This window comes from Sebastes umbrosus, chromosome 12, assembly GCF_015220745.1.
Source record: "Sebastes umbrosus isolate fSebUmb1 chromosome 12, fSebUmb1.pri, whole genome shotgun sequence".
Classification (NCBI taxonomy): domain Eukaryota; kingdom Metazoa; phylum Chordata; class Actinopteri; order Perciformes; family Sebastidae; genus Sebastes; species Sebastes umbrosus.
In genome coordinates this window covers 23,795,609-23,813,995 of record NC_051280.1, presented here as the reverse complement: position 1 = coordinate 23,813,995, position 18,387 = coordinate 23,795,609, and the positions used below count along the sequence as shown (strand labels likewise).

The 18,387-nt window shown below is 41.5% G+C and overlaps 1 protein-coding gene across 1 annotated transcript; it reads right to left on the bottom strand.

Annotated features, from left to right (window-relative positions):
• Positions 1-6,029: 6,029 nt before the first annotated feature.
• On the bottom strand, positions 6,030-8,620 carry LOC119498064 (transcription factor HES-1-A-like). The gene is made up of 4 exons (XM_037786549.1): positions 8,096-8,620; positions 7,897-7,992; positions 7,379-7,466; positions 6,030-6,752 (listed from the first exon to the last, which is right to left on the bottom strand). Exons 1-4 carry the CDS (start codon positions 8,180-8,182, stop codon positions 6,295-6,297), a joined length of 729 nt encoding a protein of 242 aa, XP_037642477.1. The 5' UTR covers positions 8,183-8,620; the 3' UTR covers positions 6,030-6,294.
• Positions 8,621-18,387: the final 9,767 nt, after the last annotated feature.

Below are 18,387 nucleotides of genomic sequence, written 5' to 3'. Positions count from 1 at the left end.
GAGCAAAACTATGGTATAAACAGGACATTTAACATTTAAAGTACAGGGTTGTCGGCTAATGAGCAACACGACATGTGGAAGTCGTTAAATGCATATCTTTGTTCAGTGAGGGTGCCGGGGTTCATATAGATGATTTAGAAAAGCTAAAAGAAGAAAATAATAATGTCAAAGTCAAAACAAACCACATTCTGCAAGATACAATATTTGTGAAATTATTTAGGAATATTTGTGTCTGTTTAATTATTTTTACCTATTGCTATGTACTAATTATATTGTGTCAGGTTGTTCTAAATCCCTTAGCGGTTTTTGAAGACCAGACTCCACTCTAATCATTATACATAAAGATATTGTAAACTCTTTTTAGCATTGTATTTGTTCTTAAAAATGTCTAAAAATCTCAATGCAGTCAAAATTCCGACAAAATTAGTTTTGTAACATCAGAGTTAACCACTTTAAATACTTGATTTATTATTATTAATTTATGAACTGATGAAATAGGTGTAATGTCAAAGGTGTCGTTCATAACCACAAATAATTATCACCTCACTCTACAGTTTCCCTCAGCTCTACTTAGCTTTTGGTTCTTACAGCCCACAACTTTACTGTTTTGGTTCACTCTCATTGCTCTCATCAATTTGTATCCAGCCACAACAGTCAGCTGTTTTCAGTAAAAACTAAAAAAAAAACTCTGATTAACCCACTGTACACCACCTGCACGGCATCGAATGGCAGACAGACAAGGTTAGCAACTAGCCAGTAAACAAAGCGATGGTAGGGACCAAAACAGAGCTAAAAGGAGAGCGACTACTGGACTCCAAACGAATTATAATGTCGCTCTGTGGCTGGCTATATGCGTTGGCTACAGTATATGGCTAAAGTGTTAGCAACATCTTGCTAATGCTTTAGTTAGCCATAGGCTATGAAATTTACAAGGTGATAATATGTTAATGTTTTGTTCCGCCACCAAGTGGCAAAAGATCAACTAACGCAGGTTCAAACATCTTAAAATTTAGACACAAGAAAAAGAAAAATTCTGAATTTTTTGATTATATTACATCCAGTATATTCTGCATCTTAAGTTACATAATATTCAATATGTATTCAAAACCCAAATGCCATGTTTTTGGCTGTCGAGTCAAGTCAAGTCAAACTTTATTTATAGCATGTTTAAAATCAACCGCAGTTGACCAAAGTGCTGAACATGTACATAATAAAAATGAATACAAAGCAAGTAACAATAGAGTGAAAGCAATAAGCTTAATGTGCATATGATAGCAGTAAAAGAGTTTCAGCACAAAAGAAAATAAACGTAATCAAATGGCAGTGAGAAGAGGTGGGTCTTCAGCAGCGGCTTAAATGATTCTGTGGTCTGAGCTGTTTTAATATAAAGAGGTAAACTGTTGCAGAGAGGCAGCAACCGCAAAGGCTCAGTTCTAGTCTAGTTCTGGGGACGTCCAGGAGCATCTGATTGGTCGACCTCAACGCTCTAACTGGAGTATGAAGGTGCAGTAGTTCTGCTAGATAAGGTGGTGCCAGCCCATTTAAAACCTTAAAAACAAGCAATAAAATCTAAAATCAATCCGGAAACGGACAGGAAGCCAGTGGAGGGAGGGCAAAACTGGTGATATGTGATCATTTTGTACTCATTTAGCCAAAATTGTAGTTGATATATTTGGTTTCTTTGGAAAAATTTGGCATCACCATAGCATTGAAACTAAAGTTCTGTGGGTTTGAGCAATGACTGGTCGCACAGCATATAAAATGAAGCCACTGTTTGGTAAGCTACAGGGTAGTTTCAGAGGTTAACAGTTTTCTTCAAATACCAAAACACCTGTCAGCATCCATCACTGCCAATTACTCTCATTGCCTGGCAAACTCACAGCAGCAGGGTCTGAGTGCACGATGAAAAGCCGCTCTGAACCCCCACGGTCAGATCCCATCTCTCCGTCCTGCTTAGTGGGCAGTTAGCGCCGGACACCACGCTCCACACAGCAGCTCTTCGGATGGGAGAGGAAAGAACCAGAGGGGTGGAGACATTATCTGGTGAGACACACAATGTCCAAAACAACACAAAGCACTGGGGGGGTTTCCCACAGAGTTTAGAGCGGCCTGTAGAGGAGGGAGGTGGCGAGGGCTGGGCAGAGTCCTTGGGGACAAAGAGTAGAGGTCATCTCAGACTCGGTGCCTGGGGCGAGAATTCAAGAGGAGAGGTTTTGATCTGGGAATGTAAACTAATTTCAGATCAGATTGCTGTGTATGTGTGTATCATTAATTTGATCATTAATAATATACTATATTAACAACACGGGGCATCTGTCTTGGGGACAAAAATCATAGGAATTAATGGAACATTTACTTTGATTATCATGCTCACTGTTTTTTTGGGGTTTTTTTTCAGTTTGACTTAAATGAGCTCAGTCAATCGTGAAATGATAACCAGTTTCTATTATGAGGGCAGGTGTCCATTAGATCGTCTCTCTCCGCCTATGACATTGTGATACACATCCTCCATGACACGATGACCTAAACATCTCAAGGACACAAATAGGCCATTTTGCACACTCAAAATGTGAGCCTTGCTTACAAACAAGGGTCAATATTTACCCCTCAGTGCACCCAGACCCCCGGTGTGGAGGCTAAATTGGTGTTGCTGACCAAATTAAGAACAGCTGACCTGATGTGGGTGTTAAGTGGACGCAGCGATGTCACCAGAATGGTAATCTTTTACCATACTGGTACGCTAGCTTTTGTCTTGTTCGTCCCTATTGGAGGATAACAAGAGGCTATAAGCTCCTTATCATCACATTACAATTATGGAGGATGAATCAGGATCTATGGCCCTCTGGACCCTGCTCTTATACGTCTATGCTTGTTTTGTTTCCAGCTCCCCAGATAGAGAGGTTTTATTATGCATGCATGCAGCCCGTCATTGTATATTGAAGGGTCACTGCAAAACCATAGCAGGTTGTTGATGCAAAACAATTGAAAAAATACCTCCCACACTCCAACGTCCAGCAGCAGAAGTAATTTCTGAAGAGGCCATTGTTTCGCAGTGGAACGACATACTAGAGTGGTTTAATAAAGCCCTGCTCAGCAGCATCATTCACGTAACATTTTATGAATACAGTACCATCAGGTCCAAAGCTTGTCATGTCCTGGTAGGTTTGAAGAGAACAGCCTCAACTAGGGAACCTCTCCAGTGCTGCACAATAACCATCATCTGGATCAGTGGATTCTGGCCTACAGGCTTAGCAGCTGTTTTCCAAAAATAAGTGGTTGAGGTGTTGAAGTTTTTCAAGGGGATAATAAACACTAGCCAAAGAGATTCTCATAATCTGACAACCTAAAAGAAGTCTGCTAATTGCTTAGTTCAGATCTATAAAGAATTGATGAATGATTAAGGTCTTTAGATGGTCCTGACCAAATTTCAGGAGGATCTGATTAAATCTGTAGGAGGAGTTTGTTAAAGTACGCGGCCTGAAAAACAGGCGGTGCTCGGGCCCTAATAAACTAGAATTATCCTTTAGACTCCGCTTTAATTCTTACAAACTGTGTCAGGTCGGCTCAGTTGATGCCTGTTTTGTCAGTCTAAAAAAATCAGAAAACAGGCTCCGCACACTGCATAGGTAGCTCCCAATCTCTATTATGGGATGTCTCACTTTGAAGGGACACCTGCAGTGAAAGTGTATCTTTATGTTCTTCTTCATAGGCAGCGACAACAAGACTTCCATCCCCCACCCCGACATTCAACACAACATCTCCTTTGAAGACGCGACGACTTGTGATGTAGAACCGGAGTTACTCGGTTTTAATAGTCACACCATCATCACTCTGTGTGGGTCCCAAAGTGATAAATTCTCCACTTCGAGTGTTATCGTGTCACGCTGATATACTAAATCCCCCCCCGGAAGCTCCACTTCCACCAGTATGTTGTTGAGTTTTTTTCAAAAACAACCAGCTAAATCAAAAAGGGATGAATTGGAGTGACACGACAAAGAGCATTGTTCATTCACCATTGATATCGAGTGCATAATCTATTCATTAGCCTTGATGTGAACCACTGCTGACTACTTCAACCCCCATCAAGCACCATAACAACCTTAAGAACAATCCTACGCCAAATCACCCACAGAGGCAGAGGCAACGAGGGTTTCCGGTGGGTGTCAGGGAACCTGTCACTGTTGAGGCCATCAATCATGGAGCACAACGAAGGGGCAGGCCCTACCCGGCTTCATGTTTACTATTTTCGGCTTTATAGCGTTTGGGAAAATACCGCATTAAACTGGGGTTTGGATTCGGGAGGGGCAGGGAGAGGGGATAAGAAACAGGACCAACAGCGGTACACAGCGCACATGGAGTGGATTGAAGCTCCTCCATCAAATCCACACCAGGTTCTCCATCACATATATGGATAGGAGCGACCTGTCAGCACTTCACTGCTCCACATATCTGAACAGCCTGCCCTGAGGAGAACTCAAAAAACCTTTAAGAGCAGGACCTTTGGGAGCGGGCAACAATAAGCCTTCTTTAGCATGGTGAAAGTGACAGCATGGTCCTCTCCCCCCCTCCTCCTTGCCATTAAAGCTCTTCCTGGATAAACAAGGGGAAGGCCCTTTATGAAGATCGAGAGGGTCACAAAGAGAGGAGCCATTGAGCCACTGAGGGGCCCGTCTTTGTTTTTGTGTTCAGGGTCTTCTCAAAGGATACTCTGATAGGGGGGGGAGCTCTTATTTTTGTCTTTTAGTCCTCCTTACTGCCAATCTTCTCTCAGCTGTGCCAAAACAGAGATGTAAACTTAATTGACTGTATCATTTGCACAAAGCGAGGAGTCTTAACAACTGGTAGAGTGGCTGAGAGACGGTTCGAGTCACATTTACATGGATTCCTCAATTGAAATCCAGAATTCAAAACATTATTTGCTCCTATCAAACAAACAGTATTTACTCATGAGTTCAGAATATCGTGCACTTGTTTTACTCAGTTCTTTGAGAAACGAGAAGGACTGAGAAACAAAGTGGTTACTGCTGCATTTATACATTTCTGTTATGACCTAATCCTTTAAATTCCATGAATATTAAATCAGGAACAACCAAATGGTCATGGATTGTGGTTTGCCTCTGTAGATGCCACCGTTTGATGCGGTCAAAGGGAGGCCCTGTCTTCTGGTGATGGGCTGCCAGGTCTGTTGATGGGTTGCCAGATTATAAGGCAACATGCTGTTGGAGCTGCGTTGTCTTTGAGGGCGTGAATGAGGGGCACCTGTGACCTCTGGTCACGCTCTGCTTGTGGCCCGCTGTGTGAGCACCACGCTCGGGACGCACGCTGGGACTGTCAGCTCTTCAACTGTCCCACTAAATGGAAAACGATTGGACCCGGCTCTGCAGGGCCGCGGCTGATAAACTATAGTGTGCAAACACACACTTATATAATCAAAATCAAATCACATTTACAGCCGGCTCTGTCACAAGGTTTCATCGTTATATGAATAGCAGTTATTGCTCTTCTGGTGGCAAATAATGCAGGGAAGAAACCTAGTGAACAAAAGTAACAACATACACTTAATCCACCGGTATCTTATTTAGTCTGGTCTTCATTTAGCCGTGTCTCTAGCTTCCAGCAGATCTATTTCAGCACGATTTCCGACAGATCGGTTTGCATGCGACAGACCCGGCTGCCCCACCTTCCTCCCAGCACTGACAGCACGCCTCTCGTGCTCAACACGACCTCTCAGGTTCCTTACCTCACTTTAGAGGTATTTACTTCCAGCTAGAAAGCCGGTTTCCCTGTCACTGCATAGGGAATGATCAGGTGTGGGCGAGGCACATAGGAGGGAGGACTATATTTAACGGCCTCACCAGTGATGTTAAATGAAAAGACTTTCCACAGGTCTGAGATGAAGTCAAAGTGTAACCTATAGAGCATTTTTTTAAAGGCAGCACCTGCCTCTATAATAATGAATGGACACCAGCATGACAACCTGATCATTTTTTGAAGGAGGAGAAACGACAAAGACGCCATAGCAGCAAATATTGTAGTAAACAATCATAGAAACATTTTATTAATCTCAAAAATACAGTGCTGTTCAAGAGCTTTTCAAGGATTTCCTCCTGAGGCAAACGTGTCATAAACAGAGAAAATCACAGCAAGCAAAGAGGCCAAGAATATCTCCTAATGTCCATAAAAAAAACACAAATGTGTGTAAACATCCCTCTCAAGTAAAAAACATTTACAAAATGTACAAAAATATGTTTTATTGCGTGATAGTCCTTTTCTCCCCCAAGTTGAGCTGATGTCCTACCACGGCCTCCACACAGAGTCTGAGGTGACCGGAGGTGCAACAGGTGACATGTGATGGCTGTTCTGTGCACCCAGCGGCACGAGAGCCGCGCTGGGAACGAGGAAAGCGAACTGTCCGTCCGGCGTGGGCACGACCTGGAAGCCACCGCCGTACAGCTTCATCGCTTCTGGGGAGGCGTGCATCGGCGAGCCACTCTTGCAAGGCACCTGTGGAGCGGAGGAGGCGGCTGGGATCTGGGTACCGGTCTGTCCGAGTCCCAGGGCAACCGGGTGAGGCGTGTAGAAGTTGACGGTGTTGATTTGGGTCACGCAGGATGCCAGGTGGCTGAGGAGACGAGTCCTCACCTCGGTGGTCACCCCTTCACACGTGGACAGGAAGCGGGTGACCTCTCCTACACACTCGCTGAACCCGGCTCGGTATTTACCCAGAATGGACGGGTCCGTGTTCACAGCAGCTGGAGAGGAAGATACAAATACAGAGATTAATATAGATGGATAGAAAGATAGATATAGAGAGATAGATAGATAGATAGATAGATAGATAGATAGATAGATAGATAGATAGATAGATAGATAGATGGATAGATGGATGGATGGATAGATGGATAGATAGAGAGATGGAGAGATAGATAGATAGATAGAGAGATAGAGAGATGGATAGAGAGATAGATGGATAGAGAGATAGAGAGATGGATAGAGAGATAGAGAGATAGATAGAGAGAGAGATAAATAGATAGATAGATAGATAGATAGATAGATAGATAGATAGATAGATAGATAGTATACTGTAAAGAGAATATTAATGAGTGATTAAGAGTTTATGAATATAAAGAATAATATTAAATAATTGACAATTTGCTTATTTAAAAAAACAAAAACAAAACAACAGATTTTATTCATTCAGTTGAGGTCTTGTGAAATCAAGTCTCAAGTCTCGAGCACAGCAGCTGAGGGTGCAGCAGTAAATCACAGAGACCGTGGGAACATGTTTACCATCTAAAGTTAGACATCCAAGAATTACTGCCTGGCACATCAACATGCAGAGATAGATGGTCGTTAAAGTTATAAAGTTAAAACATACCAGAGATCTGAAACCGCTGCAGGTTCCTGAGGTGCTTCACAGTCATCTCCAGGATGTCTGCCTTCTCCAGTTTGGAGTGTCTGGAGCTCTAAAAGGACAGAAGGGACGCACCAAATTAATATTTATTCTGATATGTTACTATAATATATATAATGGTTAGACTATATATAACATCCATACACATCTTTTATAACCATTTTTACCTTACATAAATCAACAAAGGAAATCACGAGATAGGAAATTCATTAAACAATGCAATATAACAACAACCGAATATTTCCAAATAATCCCAAAACACAGTAGCCTATAATTAAAAGAATTAAAATATATATATAAAAATTAACTGGATACTACTAAATTGATAATAATACGTTAAGAAACAAAGAATGACAAACAGATGAACAGAGGACCGACATCTCATGATATATATATAATATTTATATAATATAATATATAAATATAATTATTTGGTTACTAATTTGGATTTATGTTGGAATAAAGATATTTCATCTCCTTACATCTTTCTTGAGTGCGTCCAGGATGAGGGTCTTCAGCTGGCCCAGACTCTCATTGATGCGAGCTCGTCTCCTCTTTTCCATGATTGGTTTTGAGGACTAGAAATATTAAAACAATATATATATATTTTAAAAAAAACAGTTCAGATGACAGTTTCAAAATAAAATAACAAATAATAGCATAATAAAACAGCTGTGATACCTTTCTGTTCTCCGTCAGACTACGGGGTTTCTCCGGTGTGGCAGCCACAGAGGATGGAGACGCTCTCTCCAAAGTACCGGCTGGCATCTTCAGGTGCGCAATTAAAAACTAATAGCGAATCGATAATAGATATAAGTGTGGAAGAAGCTGCAGTCCTCGTGCAGTTGCAATGAGAGTCCCGCCTTCTCCTGGCAGCAGCACACCTCGGAGCAGTTTACACGATGACAAATGTCACAAGTGACTTCTTCTGTCTCGTCGCCAAAGCTGACATCCAGTCAGTCCCGCTCCTGTTTCCAGCCTCCTCCGGGTCTATTTATAGAGAGAGAGACTGCACGCGAGCGGCTCGTGTGGTTTTCATCAGGTCCGGCCAATGAGCGCGCGGGACACGGTGCCGGGCTCGTGCGTAAAGGTGCTCCCATTGGCTACCTGTCAGGATGCAGGAGGATGCTGAGAGACTGTGTCATTAATAGAAGAAGACTTTACTCCACAGGTAAAGGAGGAGAAGTGGTTCAGCTGCAGCAGGTCAGGTGTGTTAAAGGTCCCATATTTTAAAAAGTGAGATTTTCATGTCTTTATATTATAAAGCAGGTTTAAGTTCTATATAAATACTGTGAAAGTATCAAAACGCTCAATCCACACATAAATACACTCAGCCCGTATTCAGAAACTCTGTGTTTGAAACAAGCCGTCAGGATTTCTGTCCATTTGTGATGTCACAAATCTGTAATATTTAGACAATTTCACAGTTTTAAACGTAAACATTCTAAATGTGTCCCAGTTTATTTCCTGGTTGCAGTGGATGTGAATGACATCAGCTGACAGGATGTAAACATGGACCCTAGCTGTTTCCTAGAAACGCAATTCTGTTGCCATTCTAATGAAATGTGCTAAAACGGAGTGTTTCTGATAGAGGTTGAATACAGGTATCTTCACAAAGACAGAAAAAGAAAAATAATATGTTGTTTGAACATTAAAGCATGTAAACATGTTCTAGTAGAAACCCAAAATACAAGTATGAACCTGAAGATGAGCATGATATGTCCCCTTTAACTCTCAGGTGAGAGGAGAGCTGCTACAGGAAAGACTGGTGGTGTTGGAGATTCATTTAATCTGGTGATATAACGCCTTATATTATATATATATTATATTATATACGCCTTCTGCTTATTGTACTTATGTGTTTGTAGTACTGTATTTCCTCAATGCATCAATATATTCACATTCTGTTTCTTTACACATATAGAGGAACCCCCTGTCCACTATCACATCAAATTTGGGATCAATCAGAGCATGCATTATGAAATTACATGAGTTTTGGTGCATCATCTCCCATTCGGCATGGTTTCATTTTGCACTTTTTTTAATTTATGGGTTATGTCACAATATCTATCAATTTAACCACTTTTGCAGTAAAATATTTTTATACAAGAATCCATTTCATATATGGGAGACCTAAGAGAATATAAAATCATTGTTGTGCTTTGTTCTACCTCCAGTAGGGGTATCTCGAAAACTAAAGCACTTTTGGGGGTCTTCCCTCAGGGCTATTAGCAGAAACAAATATGTGCAATAACATATGCTGATCACTCAATAATTATGTGCAATAATTATCTGACGCTGTGCAATAATTATATTATTATCCGGACACTTTGTGCAATAATCTGGCAAAACTGTCATCTCACCAATATACACATTGTATTTTTATATTGTATTATCTTTAATATTTTTTTATATTTATATTGTACTATCTCATTTTTTATTGTATTATATTTTCATTAGCACCTATGGGATTGTCACAATCTAATTTCATTTTACTACACAATGACAATAAAGGGCTTGAATCTTGAATCAAATATGCTGTTTTTTGCTTGATTAAAAAGAAAAAGAAAGTCTCTCAGAAGCTGCAACAACAGATTAAACTGTAATTAATGTTAAATCAATTAGTTTTGGTGGTTAATCTGTTCTAATGCTGATAATACATTCATTGTTTTTTTATTGATTTTATCACATAAAAATGACATTGCTGGTTTTAGCTTCATATTTACAAAAAGTTGCTTCTCCTCTTCGTTATATTATTTCTATTGTTTGATGTTTTGGCCTTAGTCAGACTAATTTAAGACGTCACTTTGGACTTTTGTACCCTTTGATGAACATGGTTATTATTTTATAATAATGGTAATTATTGAGTAAATTATTATTTACCTATTAATACAAAAAGTTAAACAAGTTTTTTTTTTTTGTTTTTTTTCACTCTCAAAAGTACTCAAAAATCACAAATCACATTTTTATTAGTTGGCATCTTTTTTCAAATGACCAAAAAAAGTGTCTTCACTCTCAGATGTAGCCTACAGCAAACCCAGCAGCTGTTCCACTGTCACTTACTGTATTATCAGACTTCACAGGAACTGACATAATTTATTAATAAGGTACTGACCACATGTCCTAAAAGTAAAGCTAACTGTGATGGAGGTGGAGGAGATTAATTATATATAATATAATATATAATTAACAATTACACAATGTGGTTTAACAGCCTGATAATTCCCTTAAACAAAAAAATGGGCTGCATCTGCAACAGGACATTTTGATTTTTTTTCCTCATTATGTTGAAGTTGAATAATTTAAAAGCTGTCTAAAGAACTTACTTTACTTACTACCGATTGTACGGGTTCTTTATCTGAGTGTGTCTCTCTTTTAACACACACACACAGTTTTTCGGGGGTCACTGAGTGCTTCAGACTTTGAGGTGAAGACCTCATCCTCTGACACACTCCAGGCCTGATGTCCAGTGAAGAAGAAAATCTCTGACACACTCAGCTGTCCTCTCGCTGCCGTGAACTCTGACTCATCCACTCTGTTATCACAGGCTGAGGGCAGGAAACTAAGCTAAAGAGTTACCTCAAACCTTCTCAAGACCGACAACAACAAAATTAACTTAGTGATATATTAATGGATATGAGAAGAAGTGTTCATCTCCAAAATCTTTTAGGCGACTGCATTGTTTTTGTGAAAAATCAAAACCCGAGTTGTCGTTTGCTAGTAAAGTTGTTTTTTCTTTTGTCCATAAATGACTGAATTGATTCACTGACTTTTATAAAAGCAGTTAAATCTGTTTTATAACAATAATGTCACTGCTATAATTAAAATGTTTAGGACATATAATTAATTACGATACTATGACAATCTACAGTGCATATATTCTCTGGGATAGAGTTCAGCATGATGGTCTGAATTATGATGTTTGTGTATTTTATTTATATATAAATGTATATATATATATATATATATATATATTGTCTTAAGGTAAACTTGACACCATTTCAACTCAGATTTTATACTTTAATAGCTTTTTTTTCGTCACTAGTAGATACTGTACCAAAACAGCCTGCAGATTCGTCAAACAGAAATTTATGAGCTGCTTTTTATTGTTTTGTATGGAAAGGGAAAAGTGTACAAAATCATACACGAATATTAGAAAGAGACCACTATTTTGCACATAACACTGAGCAAAAATTATTTTTCATTTTCATGTAGATTCCTCTTTTGCTAAACTAAATTCCCAACTAAACCTCTTTTTAATGGCTGATAAATGTATGTGTAGAAAAAGCTTTTTATGATTTTTACATGCAAGGATTTGCTTTTTCATCAACACTAAAATTTAGAATTTTTTTCAAGGATAATTGAATTGTGTAGACTGAAGGAAACGAATTTAAAATGAGGCTGCTTTCTGTTTTATTTGCAAGATTGTGGAACTTTTCAAAAGCAAACACTAATTTTCTAGATATCAGTCTTTTATCTTTTATCTCCCTGCTTACTGATTTTAAAGCTTTTATTCTGATTTGAAGCTTGTTTTGCTGTGTAAATTATGAAAAAAGCACTATAAAATAATGTATTATCTGTAGTAGTGTGGCAATTGAATCTAAAAACGGGACATGTGCTGCTCGTTGCATAGTTTCACTGATATATCTATTGACAGACATCTCTGTCTGGTCCAGGTTTATCTTCGGACGCCTCTATCCTCCCTGATAGACTTCAAACGCTCTCTGTAAAGCTCCTAAATCCTCAGAGGTGAAATGACCCCAAAAGCCAGGTCAGTGTTTGCATCCACGGTTTCTTCTCTGTGTGAGCGAGACGACTTCAGGCACCGCTGGCTTCTTGACTTCTGAGTCAATATCAAATGAAGTCAAATGAAATCAAGTCAAACCTCAAGCTGAAAAGGTTTAATCTGTTATAACAAATTATAACAATCAAAGTTGAAGATAAGTGGCTATCAGTGTAGATATTTTCTTTACTAAAATAACTCTCATCCATCATTGATAATAGACCATAAAGACAGTGTTGTGCGTGTTGTTATTGAGTTTTTGAGGATAAACTCACAAAACACAAAGTAGTTTATTGCATTTCTCCAAGTAAAGCTTTCAGCAGGACAAGAGGAGGTAACATGTAGTGGGAAAGTGATGCTGTTGTATCTGTGGCCAGCTGTTCTCCTGGGATCACATAAAGTGCCAAAGTTAATCTTCTAACTTGGATGTTTTAACAAGATGCTCCTTTGAAATGGCACCGAGGTTCTGCTCACAGCAGATGAGAAGAGGCCACGCAACAATAAATTACATCCTATCGGTCCTGTTTTCAGCGAGCCTGCTGCTCTGCCACAAACAACCCTTTATTGTGCGGACGGTGATGTGGACATGAGGTTTATAGCGCAGGCTGATCTGTATCAGTGTGGGAACCCTGGATGGAATGGGAGGCTCCAGAGAGAGAAGGTCCAGCATGGGACTGATAAGCACAAGTTGAGGGGAACAGGGGCGGGAAGACGTAAATTATGTTTTGGTTTTGAGCTTAATGTCCAGGTCAGAGTCTTTTAGCCTAAACTTTGATCCAAATGAGATAGACTCAGTCTTAACTAAATGTAAAAGACGCCTATTCTCAGATAGACAGGTCCTTATTCTATTTAAAGCATTACTGGGTAGAAATGGAGCAAATATGATTTAAAAGAGTTATTTTTATAAAACGGTCATTATATCCTGACAGTAGTGCATGAGACAGGTAATCTGAAAAAAAATATCATGTCCCTCTGTGTCCTATTAGTACACCTAATGGCATCTGCAAGATTTCACAGACCGGAGGAAAACAACCAATCAGAGCCTAGCTGGAGCCTGCCGTCTCTGAGTAGCTATCAATCACTCAAAACTACGATCAAACGGTCAAACTAGGCAGCGCTGATCAAATATGAATTAATATTCTGTTACTGTAATGCCTATTTCTTGCATAAAATGTTTTCAGAAACATCTTGTAGTGTACTGTTTAGCTGGAAAATGAGAAAGTTTGAGACCCGGCAGCCATGTTGAGATCTGTTGAGGAAATACCAAGCACCGGCCACCAGCCGGAGCACAGCCAATAGGAACACTCTCTCTCTGAAATTACCTGTGATTAGCCGAAGTCTCCCATCACTAGCTAGATTTTCTAAAGTCTGAAAACAGAGCCATGAGGAGGTGCAGAAGTCTAGTTATCTCTCAGAGCACTTGAATTACAATATGCTGAAAGGTTATTATGGAATTTTTGCCCCAATGATGCCAAAAACTTTCTGCCTACTGCAGGTTCAACTCAATAACTCTTGTATGTTTTCTATTTTTTTTATAACCTTATGAGGCAACAGGATTGTCTGCATATAAACTTGAGCAGGTTACTGTCATGTCATTAGTATAAAGTAATTTTATTGTGGATAAGTTGAGTCCTTATACCTGGGAATTACTTCAGCTCGTGTAGTGGAGACAAATTTGACAGATTTCATGGTAAAAGAAAAGATTAGATTAGATTTCCTTTATTGTCATTGTACAGGTACAACGAAATTGAGTTTGCAACTCCCCGTCACATACCCGATGCATTAAAAGACGGTCTATAAATATAAATATAGGGTACTATACTGACAAAAACTGAAACTAAAAATGACAAAATATAAAACAAGAGTATAGATACAATTTGATAAACCTCTTAGTTGCCACACTCCTCTCCATCTTCACCTGGTCTGAAAGCTGTGCCCCCCCCTGCTTTCTCTACCACCCGGCCACCACCGCCGTGTGGGCAGTGAAATGACCATCCTCATCATCAAATACTGCAAAGGTTTTCCTTTCAACTGCTGGTATGAAAACATCTCGGGCCAGGAGGGGAGGGCACAGACAGAGGGGATCACTTAAACATCTCATCCAGCGCTCCGCTTGCTCTCCGTCCCTCCTTTGAATCCCCCCTTAAAGAGGGAAGGAGGGGGGGGCCCTCCCATAGCAACTCCCAGCCCCCCGGCTCTGCCCGCCTTTTGTCCCCCTCCCCAACAGCAGTTTCTGCTCCAGAAGCCTTAGACAAGGCCTCCATTAATTGCGGGCCTGTGTGGAATACACGTGGGACAATGGGCCCAACAGAGTGTCCGGCCCCCAGACAAGGCTGGAAACAAGTGGTACAGGAATCCTGCAGAATAGACTCGTCCTGGCTGATGTCACTGAATACATTTACCTACCTCAGAGCGCATTCACTCTGCGCTTTGTTTTATTTGGACAAAAAAAAAAGAAGGGGAAGGGGGAGGTAGCGGTATCAATGGAGAAGAGGAGCTGAAGCGGGGGGGGGGGGGGGGCTCAAGGATGGGAAATAACTGGTTGTCATGGTGACGCGCTGAATCAAAAATATGGTCGAATTTAGCGGAGGCAGAGATGTAAAAAGGGTAGAGGGCGTTAGATTAAACCCTGCGTGAGATAAGAGAAGGCTGAAAACAGAGGTTTAGTTTTTAAGCACATTCAGGCCTGTTTATACGGCAATAAAGAGCGGATAAAGGAGCGGGAGATTAGGAGACTCATCTAGGCTCATGTTTGTCAACAACAACCTGAGTAGTTTCAAGTCAGCTTATTCCAAGTCAGTACACCAGCAGAGAGGATGCTTAGCTATGGCAAGTGAGGCTACGGAGGAAAAGGGGACCATAGCAACTGGTATTTCAGCATAACAACCTGCCATCTGTCACCTAACGTGGTGGGTTCTTTCTTTAAAAAAAAAAAAGCCAGCATTTAGATCTTCAACTTGGAGGCAAAGGCAATGAGACTGAAGTCTTATTGAACTCTGGGTCTCCCCCTTTGAAAGGGGAACCCAGTCATCGCCTTATCCCTCATCAAATTGAAAAACGCTTTTGGAGATTCTAAGAGAGGCCTCACATTTAATTTTTAAAACCCAGACATGAAAGTGTTCCCATCCACATTCAGCAGTGGAAAGTCTTTAAAGGACTAGTTAGCATGTAGATTATATGCATTTCAGTGCATTGTCAAAGTATCTAAGTGTATTTACATGTTAATATGTTCAGGGATACTATCGTCTTGAAAAGGTGTTGGGGGGGAGGTTGGTTAACTGTGTATTTTTCTCTCTGTGCACCATGGGAATGTGATTTCTTTGTGCCATCAAGGTTCAAACACATTCCTGTAAGGCCATGGATATTATGAGCAGCAAAACAACCTATGAACCTGTTGATCCTGCCTATAACGTGAGGCTCTTGCTTATAAATATGCTGTAAAGTTAACTTAGCTAGTGTTTAAATCAGATCTTTCTGGTGGATAAAAGACGGTAGAGTCGGTTGTTTTACATCAGCGCCGAGCCAAAAAGCTTCAACAAGATCCCCGCTGATGCGCTGCCATGTGGTGCTCATCTTGATCCAAGCTTAGTCCATATCCATGAGTGTGTTTGCATTGGGATTTATGAATGTGAAGATGGCCCATTCTTGCCACTCAAGATGACTCACAAGACCAACGTTTTGGCCACTTACGCTGTGAAAGCAGCCTGGGGGATGCCCTTTCAGCACTCGAGGACCTCTGGCTGAGTCCCCTTCACACGGCAGATCAGCCTCACTTGGGAAAAAAAAAGTCCCTGCTACTTTACAGGGGGAGCTGTCCTGAGGGATGGCGCGCTCCTTGTCCCAGGGCCTCCCTTCTTCACCTGCCGGCTTAGTGCTCATCACTTATGCACATAATCCCTGGTTAGTGCATGTGATCCACTGGCCCGGGCCCAGGCCCCCCGAGCCGCCCCGGCTCACATGCTTGCTGGGTGGCTCCTGGGTGGCCATGGCAACTCTCATCTTCTCATGACAGTTAGGCTTCAGTCATGGCTCTAAGTCCTTCTTCAGTCTCTTCTGTGCGTCTTTTTCTGTCCGCTGCTTTCTGTCTCCTAAAGCCCTCCTCTGTTTGTGTGTTGCTCCATCTATGGCTCTCTGTGTCTCTTTTCTCCCACTGCGGCTGTTTCCCATGCTTTGGCCCAGCTGAGCCTGAGAAAAACGGCTATAACTCAGCAACAGTGTGGCACCTCCAGGGGCCACGACAGTGCATTAATGCTATCCTCGTATAAATTTAAACTACAGATTGTGGACCAAATGAAGGCCTGACCTCATTTTTATTGTGAGTCTGATCTGTAAACGGAGATTGTAAGATACACTTGTGCACTTCTTTTCAGCGCGGTCACTCCAGGCCTCTGAGTGCGGATCGTCTTACCCCGACGACGCAACCCCGCAGCCTCGACCATTAGTTTGTTTAAAGCGCTGAATATCGCACGGGCCCTCGAGGGAGAGCGAGAGAAGGCAACCCGGCGATGTTGTGTGGCCCCACACTAACAAGTGTCACAGTGATCCGGGCCGGTCCTCCCCCTGTGTGAACGCCATGTGAGAGGCGGCTCCATCCATGCCCCTGCCACCTCCGCACAAGGCCCTCCATTGACTTCTAACCTGTTGAGGGACCACGGGGGACAAAGAGCCGCGGGGCGGGGCCCGTCCCTCCGACAAGCCTGTGAACAAACGTTAACACGGCTGCATCTGTCCACCCCCTGAATCACTGAATTTATTGACCAACCACAGAGCCCATTCAGGCTGGGGAGGACTGATAAAGGAAGGGGGACCGGGACACCACGAAGGCCCGGGGACGGAGCCCATGCTTAGGGGACAGGAGGGAGGAGATGGTCTTTGTGACCGTCTGGTGGGTCACAGACCTTTTACCAGACGTGGGTGCCTTTGTGTCATCTGTAAAATGAGGCCGACCGTAAGTGAGCATCAGGTTGGCCTTGTGTCCCGACTATAAATCAAGACGAGGGCCTTATGAGCGGCCAGGAACCGCCAGAGAAGCTGCAGCAGATTGACCTCTGCTTGCAGACTTTATGAAGAATAAGTGAAAGCATGTGTGTGTGTGTTAAGAGACGCACTGAAAAAAGCACCTGAAATGATAACATTTGTTGCACAAGAGTGTGCAACAGTGGCCGTTACTCTACAATTTATTCTAAGCTGGTCTATTCTGTAAGGAGTAAAGAAACAAAAAGCCCAAATCTTGAAAGTACACAACTCAGACAAAAAAACGTATGGGTAAAAGAGAAAGGAGATGAAGTCCAAAATGTTTGAAATAGCACACGTCTGAGCGCAAGCTTGAGAAAATCTTTGTGAGCGAGTAGCTGGCTGTGAGGAAGAAAGGCTGTGTGTTTTAGCTTCTTTATGTGTCTCCACCAGCCTCCATCTGTTGCTCTACCGATACAAAAGGAATACAGCAGAGAGTACACAAAAACCCATATTGCTTTGTGGAGAGGCAACACTATCCAGCAAACTACATGGCAAACACGGACGGAAAGCAAGACATCCCGGCTCTGTACACACCGGTGTTTACTGAAAAGATGATCCGTGCAAGTCAGGGAGACACACATGAATTCATGATGCCTCCTCATCCTCATCATGAATATTCCCAAAAAGGCTCTTCCCTGATCTGTGGGAGATTCTTTTCTCTTTGGTACAAGCGAGGACCCCCTTCCCTCATTCACAGTCCCCCCTAAATCCACCCATTCACTGCCTATAGGCCCTGATCTCCACATGAAATGATACCCCTCTTTCTCCTCCACTCTCGCGCCTTTAAGCGCCCATATGCCAGGCAGCGAGGAGGCTGGGAAAGCCCATAATTGATCAGTAAGTCTTGGCTGAAAAAGTGTGACCAGGGTCAGCCCCCCACGAAGCACGCAAGAGTGGCTTAATATACAGATTTATTGGGAAATGTAATGGGAGTTCTGCAGAGCAAACACAGAGATATTTGTTGACAGACACTGAAATTCATTCACACATTTTGTTGAAATAAGAAAATAAGTACAAATACTGTATTACAATTTTAAAAAACAAAACATATTCCCTTAAAAATGCTATTGCTTATGGTTATAAAGACAAATTTTAAGTGACTAATTCTCATATTTTTTACATGTATTTAACCGCAACTAGAAAAATATGTCTACAACATCTGTAAACGGTTACA

Bases quoted from the DNA above. Each gene is read 5' to 3' on its own strand.
- LOC119498064 (XM_037786549.1), bottom strand. From the start codon at position 8,182: ATGCCAGCCGGTACTTTGGAGAGAGCGTCTCCATCCTCTGTGGCTGCC. The intron at 7,467-7,896 runs GTAAGGAGATGA...CTGTCCTTTTAG, and splicing joins TGGACGCACTCAAGAAAGAT to AGCTCCAGACACTCCAAACT. The intron at 6,753-7,378 runs GTATGTTTTAAC...CTTCCTCTCCAG, and splicing joins GCAGCGGTTTCAGATCTCTG to CTGCTGTGAACACGGACCCG.